The sequence below is a fragment of the Ranitomeya variabilis genome, chromosome 1, assembly GCF_051348905.1.
Source record: "Ranitomeya variabilis isolate aRanVar5 chromosome 1, aRanVar5.hap1, whole genome shotgun sequence".
Lineage (NCBI taxonomy): Eukaryota > Metazoa > Chordata > Amphibia > Anura > Dendrobatidae > Ranitomeya > Ranitomeya variabilis.
The window spans coordinates 694,094,658-694,107,797 of record NC_135232.1 but is presented as its reverse complement, the minus strand read 5'-3'; the positions used below and the strand labels follow the sequence as shown (position 1 = coordinate 694,107,797).

General features: G+C 45.9%; 1 protein-coding gene across 3 annotated transcripts in view; it reads right to left on the bottom strand.

Annotated features, from left to right (window-relative positions):
- Nucleotides 1–304: 304 nt before the first annotated feature.
- The window catches only part of LOC143817495 (uncharacterized), a 62,650-nt gene continuing 49,814 nt past the window's right edge, over nt 305–13,140 (bottom strand). For 2 of the 3 annotated variants that reach the window (XM_077299063.1, XM_077298999.1), the window contains 3 exons: nt 1,555–1,618; nt 1,410–1,478; nt 305–1,199 (listed from right to left, as the gene is read on the bottom strand). In XM_077299063.1, coding sequence (XP_077155178.1) covers nt 975–1,199; nt 1,410–1,478; nt 1,555–1,617 — 357 coding nt within the window. In that variant the 5' untranslated portion in view covers nt 1,618 and the 3' untranslated portion in view covers nt 305–974. Of the gene's footprint in view, nt 1,200–1,405; nt 1,479–1,554; nt 1,619–13,140 lie in introns of all 3 variants that reach the window. The other variant, XR_013224177.1, reaches the window with a different exon arrangement.

Here is a 13,140-nt window from a genome sequence, read left to right as displayed (position 1 = left end):
CACAAGAGCTATTTAAAAGAAGTTGAGCTGTGATTGGTTGCTATCAGCAACAGTTTTCCTTGTAGACAGTTGTGGTAACTGAGGTCTATTATTCTTATCATTTCTATGGTGTTATCGTCCTTCTGTAAAGCTGGAAATAACACAATTTATTACCATGCCGACACAGATCACCCTCTGACACAAACTGAAGGGGGAGCCCAGAATCAGGAACTTTTCTTTGTCTGGCATGAAGCATCCTCATTAACTTAAAACTTCAAACACGGATTAAAAAAGGAAACACAAGACAAATTTCTCCAACCCAGGTATCATTTTAATCGGTGTAACAGCGCCATCTTGACAATGTTGGCTCTGACGGGATGATGTGGGAAATTAGGGGTAGTAGTCCAGTGGCTCTGGCTGACGGGATGATGTGGAATATTAGGGGTAGTAATCCGGTGGCTCTCACGGGATAATGTGGGATATTAGTGGCAGTAGTCCGGGGGCTCTGGCTGACGGGTTGATGTGGAATATTAGGGGTAGTAATCCGGTGGCTCTCACGGGATAATGTGGGATATTAGTGGCAGTAGTCCGGGGGCTCTGGCTGATGGGATAATGTGGGATATTAGGGGTAGTAGTCCAGTGGCTCTGGCTGACGGGATGATGTGGGATATTAGGGGTAGTAATCCAGTGGCTTTGATGGCATGATGTGGGATATTAGGGGTAGTAGTCCGGTGGCTCTGGCTGATTGGGTGATTGCGATATTAGGGGTAGTAGTCTGGTGGCTCTAGCTGATTGGGTGATTGCGATATTAGGGGTAGTAGTCCGGTGGCTCTGGCTGATTGGGTGATTGCGATATTAGGGGTAGTAGTCCGGTGGCTCTGGATGATGGAATGATTTGGATATTAGGGGAAGTAGTCCGGTGGCTCTGGCTGACGGGATGATGTGGGAAATCTGTTCATCTTTGCAGCGGAAGTAAAAACCAAAAATGTTTTTAACTAAAAGGCTCTTGAATGAGTTGAAAATAAAATACTATCAATGTTTGGGTAATCATTTAGGCAAGTTTCACATTTGCGGTTGAATTCACAGCGTATATTCCATAGTCGCCGTATCATCACGTTGTCCGAGTGCTGGGGAACCCAGGTGTCCCACAACAAGACTCGTTCATGGACCAGGGAGATGAGGATATCATTATCAATGAGGTCTTCATCCCGTTTTGGAACCTAGAAAAGAAAGAAATACATTAATGCTGGAGAGATTAAAATAAGGAAAATAAAGAAAACAACAGAGACAGAAAACAGGCAAGAATAATTAAAGTCAAGAAAAAAAAGGAGTCAAGAACAAAAAGAAATAAGCAAAGTGAAGAAATGAACAGGCAAGAATAGTACAGTCAGGATACAATAAACAGAGTACAATCAGTCAGTTATACTTACACGCCGCCTTGCCACACAAACTTGTCCATGCTGCTCCTGCTCGGCCTCTGCTGCAGTTGAAGAACTGTTCTGAAAAAGAAAAAAAATTGTCCCATGTGTAGATGTGACAGACAATACTTACCAATCTGAAAAGGTGAGTACTCACTTCACTTTCGTGTCCACCGTGTTCAGGGCCAAGATGCTCCTCGGAAGAAGACGACGACGACATTCTGATGAATGCAGCAAGAAAAAAGAGACAGAAATTATTAGTACATATAAAGAGAGAAAAAAGAAAAGACAGACATTGGCTTTTATTGTCCAAAGTGGAGATTCCTCATAGGTTCTTTCCAGTGTCAGAGCTTCGTCCAGTCTGCAGAGTTGTGGACTGCAAATGCCCACTCCCTCTTTTTATCAGTTTGTATGTGGGGGGTGGCTAATTAGTGTCTAGACACGTTTTACTGTGGAAAAACGCATGCGTTCACAAATGCAAACAAACGCGTGTGCGTTTTCATAGACTGAAATGCATTTTTTCAACGCATTCCTTCCGCAAACAACCGCATACGTTTCTAGGCGACAAATTCATGCCTCAGAAATTGCAACATGTTGCGTTTACCGCACCAAGCCGCAGACAATGAAACGACGCATACGTCATCAAATGCGGCAAAAAGTATCCAATAGCATGTACCTGCGTCCATAATGTTAACGATAAGAAAACACGAGGCATGCAGAAGTATGCGGCATAATTGCTGCGGACACAACCCCAAATGTGAAACCAGCCTTAGTTAATTTGTGTTGCAAATCTGTAGTGTTGAATATATGATGTGAAATGTCACTATGTACGAGTATGTGCAATATAAACATTAGAATTTGTTATAACTTACCACAGTTTGTTACTATGCCCAGGCAACACCGGGCTCTTCAGCTAGCAGAATTTAATTCTGACCTCATATAGTGTAACGCAGCCCCCCTCATAGAATATAATGCAGTCCCCCATAGAATATAATGCAGTTCTACAGTTTTATGGCCACCATGTGCTCACTCACTCACTGATATATACTATATTCATGGGCGTGGAGAGCAGTGAATATTCATTCCCTTTATTAGCGGCACATATTATCGCCCAGCAGCAGGAAGCCTGCAGCTGTGGCTACCGTGCCCGCTATTAAAGTGAAATGAATATTCACTGCTCTCCACTCCTATAGTCCCTCTCATATCTCGGCGCCAGCTTCTTTGCATAGCGGTGGGAGGGACTATGGGCATGTGGAGCAGTGAATATTAATTTCCCTTTAGCAGCAGGCACAGGCTTTAGCCACAGCAGCCGGCTCCCACCTCCTGTCACCCGCTGCTATGCTGCTGATGCTTTGCTGGTACCAGGTGGGCCCCCCTGACTCACGGGCCCCATAGCAGCTGCATGGAATCAGCAGAGCCCGGCCATGTATATATTATATTACATTATATGTCTGGTATCTATTTCATCTGGTATCTGCTCTATTCATTGTCTGTGGAAGTGATGGAAAGAGCTGAGCGCAGCGCTCAGCAGCTGTTCAGATAATGGAGAGAGCAGCAGAGGCTGAGCAGGCACAACTCTGCTCCATCCAGGAACCCGTTCTCTGAATCTCTGGGGGGCCCAGTAATCACAGATACACCATACATACATATACCGTACATACATACACACATACACTGTACATACATATATCGTACACACATACGTACATACACACACAGATGCACATACATATACTGTATATACATATACCATGCATACATAAATACACACACATACCTTACATACGTATACACTATATACACACAGACACACATACATATACCATCATACATACACATACCGTACATACATACACACATATACCGTACATACATACACCGTACATATACACAGATACACATACATATACCGTACGTGCATACACACATATACCGCACATACATACAGATACACCTACCGTATATATATACCCACACAGATACACATACATATATCATTAATACGATTGCATAGAAAAAACATTGTTATCATAAGCACATATTCTATTTACAAAGGACAACTTGTTGCTGAGAACTGATGATTATAATGCAGGCATAAACTATCCAATCACCTGATGAACCAGCGTTTTGCTCATTTATAGGGAAATCATCAGCATGTATATACAAGCTGATGTCGATCCTACACTCTGCTGCCCGATTAATCCACCTGTCTTCCCGTTATTCCCCAGCCTCCCCTCTCTGCCAAGCTCTTCACTGGCTTCCTATTGTCCAGAGGCTCCAGTTCAAACCCTAACTATGACATACAAAGTCATCCACAACCTGTCTCCTCCATACATCTGTGACATGGTCTCCCGTTACTTACCCACACGCAACCTTCGATCCTCTCAAGATCTCCTTCTCTACTCCCCTCTTATCTCTTCTTACCACAACTGCATGCAAGACTTCTCCCGTGCTTCTCCCATACTCTGGAACTCTCTACCCCAACACATCAGACTCTCACCTACCACGGAAACCTTCAAAAAGAACCTGAAGACCCACCTCTTCCGACAAGCCTACAACCTGCAGTGATCCTTAGTCTGCTGAACCGCCGCACAACTAGCTCTACCCACTCCTAGTGTATCCTCACCCATCCCCTGTAGACTGTGAGCCCTTGCGGACAGGGTCCTCTCTCCCTCTGTACTTGTGTGTGCCTTGTTTTGTTCATGTTTGTTGTGCTTGTCTATAATTGCCCCTTCCACGTGTAAAGCACCATGGAATAAATGGCGCTATAAAAATGAATAATAATAATAATGTTTCCGATTATCTGTGTCACACCAGCGTTTTGGACGCCTTCTCAGGGCTGCCCTTCTCACTGCATTCACCACTCTGCTTCCCCAGGATCAGACCATCTCCCTGAGCTGCCTTGTGCTTACTGCCAGCACTGCTCCTAGTGAATCTATACCAAGGTATATGGAGGCCTGGCCAGATCCTGCAGTAATTGTACCCTGCAGTATCATGCAAGGTTTACTTCCCCAGCCTATCCCTAGGCAGCAGCGGATTTATTAAGCATCTCATCCCACCACTCCTTACCCATTCATTGGTTCCCATTTTCTTGTCTCTGGTTCCTGTTGATGCATGTTTGTTGTGTCTCTCCTGCTTTCAACCTGGCCCTATACTCTGATCCTGTGCTGCCTGCTCTGACCCTGGATTGTCTTACCACATCTTTGACTTTGTCCTCCTGTACCTTGTGCCTGTGTCTCTGACACTCCGGTCAGCTGCTGCAGACCCAGGGACTGCCCTGGAGTGGTATTTGATGACTCCTTGCCATTATAAGGTTCCAGTGAAAGTTAAAAACGGCTGACCAATCCGATTCATAAACCTACACATCCCACCTATCTCTACTACCCCCTCACTATGAACTGATCTTATCCCATCAATCACAATGTTTGGACCCGACCACTTCACTTTCTCCCAAAATAAGTCATGTAGGTCATCCCCTGTGCCTGGCCTAACTAGAATGACTACCCAAAATGATGGCATTGACTTATTCACCTCTTCCCATCGATAACACATGGATTCTTGTCAATTGGGAGGGATAGCTGTTGGCTGAAGCTTTTTTGGTAATCAGATATCTAAAATGTATTAGCAGATTAACCTAGGTAAGGAAAATATCTAAAAAACAAATAATCCTACTATAAAAGAGTATTAAATCGGTATTCCCATCTCCAAGATCCTATCCCAGTGTGTAGTAGAATTAATAATAATAATAATAATAATAATAACAGCAATTATCTACAATTAGAAATTTTATTACCGTTATTCTGATTTGCTGTGTTGCTTACCCCATGTGCAGTTGCTTAGGTATCCATAGTTACGACCACTAACAGCTAACTAACTATCAATATATCAGTGGTCGTAACCATGGATACATAAGCTACTACAATGTCCTGTACATGGGGTAAGCGACATAAATATAGGCATCAAAGGAAAATATTACATACAAGGGAAATCAACGTGTAACATATAAATCCCCTTTAAAAATATAATTTTAATGATTAAATATGTTAAAAATACCACTTCCCAGTGAGAACAGAAAAACAGTGTATTAAATATTTAAGGGATACAATTATAGGTGCACCTATCCTGAAGGGTATCCCTGCACTGGCCTACTGCCCCTGCCTGACAGTGGAGGTTGGCACCCTGATAGTTTATTTGGCGCCCCCACTCCGCGCCGGCTAACCCCTGCTGGCCCTATTAAATACCTTGCCAACTAAAAGGGGAGAAAACAATGAGCAATATAAAGAGATGAAGGAAGGGCAAGCAGGCAAAAAAGAACTAAAGTGCACACTATATAAATGTTGACCAACTCCCTACTTGTGGTCCCATTAGGGACAGTGTACTAAAGGCATATATCAAAAAAATAGCTCAAAGATATTAGCACAATTGTCCCTATATATGCCCTCAGAGAATATCCTCATATGCATCAATGATGAGACCTCAGTAGGAAGAGGGACATAGATACAAAAAACTTGGTTCAGTCCAGATCAAATACAGGACTGTGCATAGCTACACTGTCACCACTATACATGAGCTAGCCAGCAGTATACAAAACGTTGTTTTTTGACTAGACAATGTAGTAGCACCACTACATACAGGATCACATACAGGTGCCAATACTCATTAGTGGCCAGTAATCAGTGTTCATGCTAATGCGATATGCTAGACCAAAAGAAATATTTAGGTGCTAACATAAACAGCCAGTGGAAGGGATATTCTCCCTAAAGGAGACACTTAGCTGTAAGTATAACGCCCCGACGCGTTTCCCCGTCATACGGTTCCTCAGGGGGCAGACATGGATGTTATGTGCAAAAAGAAAAAAAAAAAAAAAAAAAAAGAAGAGCACTTGGACCAGCACTCCTCCCATTTGGCTCAGGTGATTTTAATTAGCAGGAGACTGCAAAGTAAGGGGTCTAGCCCATTTTGGCTCTCACTGAAGAGCTGGAGGAAGGTGAGTTGAAATGCTCCCTTCATTTTGGTGCTGGTGCTGTGTGGCGGCCATTGTTGCTGTGGCTTTGTGCTGGTGGGGCGGCGCGGTCTGGAGTCTTGGGGACTCAGTCTCGCAGCATGGGTGCTGTGGGGCAACAGGCCGTCCGCCCTGCTGGTGCTTGGCCGCTGCGGCGGTGGTCGCCGCACGGCTCCGCTCCGTTAGGGCGTTAGGACCCACTACGAGGTTTGCCGTGAAGGGGCAGTGGGCTTCATACAGTCTGATCAGAATGTTAAACTGAAAACCTCATGTTCAGTATTTAAATTTTTGCCTAGCGGCTTTAGATCAACGTATGATTTTGGGATGTGCGGTTCATGCTCTTTTTTTTCTTTTTGCACATAGCATGTACTTGTCTCTTTTTTTGGACCAGCACTCCTCCCATTTGGCTCAGGTGATTTTAATTAGCAGGAGACTGCAAAGTAAGGGGTCTAGCCCATTTTGGCTCTCACTGAAGAGCTGGAGGAAGGTGAGTTGAAATGCTCCCTTCATTTTGGTGCTGGTGCTGTGTGGCGGCCATTGTTGCTGTGGCTTTGTGCTGGTGGGGCGGCGCGGTCTGGAGTCTTGGGGACTCAGTCTCGCAGCATGGGTGCTGTGGGGCAACAGGCCGTCCGCCCTGCTGGTGCTTGGCCGCTGCGGCGGTGGTCGCCGCACGGCTCCGCTCCGTTAGGGCGTTAGGACCCACTACGAGGTTTGCCGTGAAGGGGCAGTGGGCTTCATACAGTCTGATCAGAATGTTAAACTGAAAACCTCATGTTCAGTATTTAAATTTTTGCCTAGCGGCTTTAGATCAACGTATGATTTTGGGATGTGCGGTTCATGCTCTTTTTTTTCTTTTTGCACATAGCATGTACTTGTCTCTTTTTTTGGACCAGCACTCCTCCCATTTGGCTCAGGTGATTTTAATTAGCAGGAGACTGCAAAGTAAGGGGTCTAGCCCATTTTGGCTCTCACTGAAGAGCTGGAGGAAGGTGAGTTGAAATGCTCCCTTCATTTTGGTGCTGGTGCTGTGTGGCGGCCATTGTTGCTGTGGCTTTGTGCTGGTGGGGCGGCGCGGTCTGGAGTCTTGGGGACTCAGTCTCGCAGCATGGGTGCTGTGGGGCAACAGGCCGTCCGCCCTGCTGGTGCTTGGCCGCTGCGGCGGTGGTCGCCGCACGGCTCCGCTCCGTTAGGGCGTTAGGACCCACTACGAGGTTTGCCGTGAAGGGGCAGTGGGCTTCATACAGTCTGATCAGAATGTTAAACTGAAAACCTCATGTTCAGTATTTAAATTTTTGCCTAGCGGCTTTAGATCAACGTATGATTTTGGGATGTGCGGTTCATGCTCTTTTTTTTCTTTTTGCACATAGCATGTACTTGTCTCTTTTTTTGGACCAGCACTCCTCCCATTTGGCTCAGGTGATTTTAATTAGCAGGAGACTGCAAAGTAAGGGGTCTAGCCCATTTTGGCTCTCACTGAAGAGCTGGAGGAAGGTGAGTTGAAATGCTCCCTTCATTTTGGTGCTGGTGCTGTGTGGCGGCCATTGTTGCTGTGGCTTTGTGCTGGTGGGGCGGCGCGGTCTGGAGTCTTGGGGACTCAGTCTCGCAGCATGGGTGCTGTGGGGCAACAGGCCGTCCGCCCTGCTGGTGCTTGGCCGCTGCGGCGGTGGTCGCCGCACGGCTCCGCTCCGTTAGGGCGTTAGGACCCACTACGAGGTTTGCCGTGAAGGGGCAGTGGGCTTCATACAGTCTGATCAGAATGTTAAACTGAAAACCTCATGTTCAGTATTTAAATTTTTGCCTAGCGGCTTTAGATCAACGTATGATTTTGGGATGTGCGGTTCATGCTCTTTTTTTTCTTTTTGCACATAGCATGTACTTGTCTCTTTTTTTGGACCAGCACTCCTCCCATTTGGCTCAGGTGATTTTAATTAGCAGGAGACTGCAAAGTAAGGGGTCTAGCCCATTTTGGCTCTCACTGAAGAGCTGGAGGAAGGTGAGTTGAAATGCTCCCTTCATTTTGGTGCTGGTGCTGTGTGGCGGCCATTGTTGCTGTGGCTTTGTGCTGGTGGGGCGGCGCGGTCTGGAGTCTTGGGGACTCAGTCTCGCAGCATGGGTGCTGTGGGGCAACAGGCCGTCCGCCCTGCTGGTGCTTGGCCGCTGCGGCGGTGGTCGCCGCACGGCTCCGCTCCGTTAGGGCGTTAGGACCCACTACGAGGTTTGCCGTGAAGGGGCAGTGGGCTTCATACAGTCTGATCAGAATGTTAAACTGAAAACCTCATGTTCAGTATTTAAATTTTTGCCTAGCGGCTTTAGATCAACGTATGATTTTGGGATGTGCGGTTCATGCTCTTTTTTTTCTTTTTGCACATAGCATGTACTTGTCTCTTTTTTTGGACCAGCACTCCTCCCATTTGGCTCAGGTGATTTTAATTAGCAGGAGACTGCAAAGTAAGGGGTCTAGCCCATTTTGGCTCTCACTGAAGAGCTGGAGGAAGGTGAGTTGAAATGCTCCCTTCATTTTGGTGCTGGTGCTGTGTGGCGGCCATTGTTGCTGTGGCTTTGTGCTGGTGGGGCGGCGCGGTCTGGAGTCTTGGGGACTCAGTCTCGCAGCATGGGTGCTGTGGGGCAACAGGCCGTCCGCCCTGCTGGTGCTTGGCCGCTGCGGCGGTGGTCGCCGCACGGCTCCGCTCCGTTAGGGCGTTAGGACCCACTACGAGGTTTGCCGTGAAGGGGCAGTGGGCTTCATACAGTCTGATCAGAATGTTAAACTGAAAACCTCATGTTCAGTATTTAAATTTTTGCCTAGCGGCTTTAGATCAACGTATGATTTTGGGATGTGCGGTTCATGCTCTTTTTTTTCTTTTTGCACATAGCATGTACTTGTCTCTTTTTTTGGACCAGCACTCCTCCCATTTGGCTCAGGTGATTTTAATTAGCAGGAGACTGCAAAGTAAGGGGTCTAGCCCATTTTGGCTCTCACTGAAGAGCTGGAGGAAGGTGAGTTGAAATGCTCCCTTCATTTTGGTGCTGGTGCTGTGTGGCGGCCATTGTTGCTGTGGCTTTGTGCTGGTGGGGCGGCGCGGTCTGGAGTCTTGGGGACTCAGTCTCGCAGCATGGGTGCTGTGGGGCAACAGGCCGTCCGCCCTGCTGGTGCTTGGCCGCTGCGGCGGTGGTCGCCGCACGGCTCCGCTCCGTTAGGGCATTAGGACCCACTACGAGGTTTGCCGTGAAGGGGCAGTGGGCTTCATACAGTCTGATCAGAATGTTAAACTGAAAACCTCATGTTCAGTATTTAAATTTTTGCCTAGCGGCTTTAGATCAACGTATGATTTTGGGATGTGCGGTTCATGCTCTTTTTTTTCTTTTTGCACATAGCAGACATGGATGTGATGAACCAAGAATCGATAATGCAGGTGCCATGATACCGGGAACAGACCTGAGGGATGGGAGGGATAGCTGTTGGCTGAAGCTTTTTTGGTAATCAGATATCTAAAATGTATTAGCAGATTAACCTAGGTAAGGAAAATATCTAAAAAACAAATAATCCTACTATAAAAGAGTATTAAATCGGTATTCCCATCTCCAAGATCCTATCCCAGTGTGTAGTAGAATTAATAATAATAATAATAATAATAACAGCAATTATCTACAATTAGAAATTTTATTACCGTTATTCTGATTTGCTGTGTTGCTTACCCCATGTGCAGTTGCTTAGGTATCCATAGTTACGACCACTAACAGCTAACTAACTATCAATATATCAGTGGTCGTAACCATGGATACATAAGCTACTACAATGTCCTGTACATGGGGTAAGCGACATAAATACGAAGAACTATACAACATTTCTAATTGTAGGTATTTGCTAATATTTTTATTATTACACCTACTACATATTGGAATAGGATCTTGGAGATGGGAATACCCCTTTAAGATTAAAAAAAGGACTTGTCACTTGCCACTTATATGATATGTGTTTTACTTGGTCTAAATGCCGCTGTTCTCCTGAATTTCTTTTGTTCCTGTGCCTCTCCTTTATGGAGATACAGTCCTTTCCTCTCTGTATATAAATCTAGTCATTTTAGCCAACTGGGGTGGCCATCAAAAAGACTCCCATAGAAAAAAAAATGATGAACATGCCAACTTGGATAAAAAGACTAGATTTACTCACAGGGAGGAAGGCGCTTACTCACAAGGAGGAAGGCGCCATATGTCTATAATGGAGAGGCACAGGAACAAAATAAACACAACACCAGACTTAGGAGAAAAGTGGCATTTACGTAAGGTAAAAAGATGATACAGATTTTCTGCAAGTGACAGACTTAAAGGTTTTCTTTAAGGTTACTGCAACCAACAGGATCAGGTAATAATATCAGGCAATATACAGTATTCATAATATTATACTCTCACTAGATGGCGCTTAAGTGCATCATACTGCATAGGCTTGAAGAACAGTAGTTTATGATCTGGGTTGTTCAAGGAATATTTTCCTGATCAGCACTCCATGTGGTTAGGCATGGAATTGCAATAAAAACCTATTAATGCTTTTCTTGTAAAACATTACTAATATTTTAAGGGTTATTATGAAGCATGACCAATGCAAGTGTTTTCAGTAAAATATGTTGTATCTAAGCACATACATTGACTGCAAAATCTTTAGTACTGAATTACCATACGAAAAATGCTTCTATGTAAATCACCAAGGTATTTGAAAGAGCCGCAATGTACAGTTCAACACTTTCTAGCCAAGCTGTGTATTGGAAAAGGCAATTCCATCAGGACTTCAGTAGCACTTTTAAAGATTCAATTGATTTCTTTTGTAGAGCTGATAAAAGCCGAGCGGGAGGCCACAGCAGCAATTCTATGACTGTGTGAATAGACCCTAATGAACGGCAGATTGCATGGCTAATTTGAATGTCTCTTGCTGACACATTAATATGTGAAATTGTTAGTGAAATTTCATCCATGGAAACTAAACAAAATTACTGCACCATATAAAATATTTTCTACCTGCATTAAAAATATTTGTAGTGGACTTGACTGATTTGCTTTGAAAGGAAGAAGTGTGGGTGTATGGCTAGAGGCAGGGGCTGATTATAATGAGGTCAATCTGGGGGGTAGCCCAGGGCCCAGTGGTGTGGGGGGGCCCTGGGCTACCGCTCAGATTGACCACCGCCATCAGGGCATTACTGCCCTGACTGGCGTATTGGCCCGGTGGGCAGAGGGGGCCCGTGTCGGGCCCCATCTCATCTGCTCATCGGGCCCCTACCGGCGCTGTGGCAATTTAACGCTATTGACATAACAGCCGCCAGCCAATCTGAGGCTGGCAGCTGACATCAGCCGCAGCGCGCATGTCGTCGGTGTCTGATGTCATTGTCAGTCGCCGGCGAGTGCGCACTTCAGCTGTGAGGAGGGAGCTTCGCCGAAGAAGCGTGGTCAGATGAGAAGAACTCTTTTTTTTAATTTTATTGAGAGCAGCAATCCGGGGTGCCCAGGGCAGAATGCTGGAAACTGGGGGCAGAGATGCTGGACCCTGGGGGCAGAGATGCTGGACACATTGGGGGCAGAGATGCTGGACACATTGGGGGCAGAGATGCTGGACACATTGGGGGCAGAGATGCTGGATACATTGGGAGCAGACATGCTGGACACATTGGGGGCAGAGATGCTGGACACATTGGGGGCAGAGATGCTGGACACATTGGGGGTAGAGATGCTGGACACATTGGGGGACAGATATGCTGGACACATTAGGGGCAGAGATACTGGACACATTGGGAGCAGAGGTACTGGACACATTGGGGGCAGAGATGCTGGACACTTTGGGGCAGAGATGCTGGACACATTGGGGCAGAGATGCTGGACACATTGGGGGCAGAGATACTGGACACATTGGGGGCAGAGATGCTGGACACATTGGGGGCAGAGATGCTGAACACATTAGGGGCAGAGATGCTGGACACACTGGGGGCAGAGATGCTGGACACACTGGGGCAGGAATGGAGACAGATGGGGCAGGATTGGAGACATGGGCAGAATGTAGATACGGGGCATGATTGGAGACACGGGGCAGAATGAAAGACATGGGGCAGGATTGGAGACAGATCGTGCAGGATCATGGGGCAGGATGGATACGATGGAGACCAATGGGGCAGGATGGGGAGATCATATGGGGCAGGATGGATACTCATGAGGGCAGGAAGCGAGAACATATGGCTGGAGCCAGGAATAAGATACACGGGGCCCGGATGGGGGATATTATTATTACCATAGGGGCTAATTACGGGATATTATTACTGCAGTGATGTATTTATTTTATTTTTTGAGTATACTGTTTTAAATGGGATGGCGGTCCTGATACTGTGAAGAGTGACACTATGTCGCCTTTTTTTCTTCATGTGGTGTAATGTAGAAGTTGGAAAAAATTAAGTAATGTGTTCTGCAAGCGGAGCTCGAGATAACTGTGTTATTTCCTGCAGAGACGAGCCCTGGCTGGATGAAGTGATGGCGGTCTGTGCTGGATGAAAGATGAAGGACTTCACCTAGAGACGTCACTGGTGAGTTAGTGTGCTACCTATACACTGACACTATACACTGTATACTATATACAGAGGTCCTGTGTATAATGTCACCAGTGATCACTGTATAACCTGTACACAGACACTGCATACTAAGTACTGATCTCCTGTGAATACTGGCACTTATGGTGATAGTATTGTGTTTTTTTTATTACTGATCAGT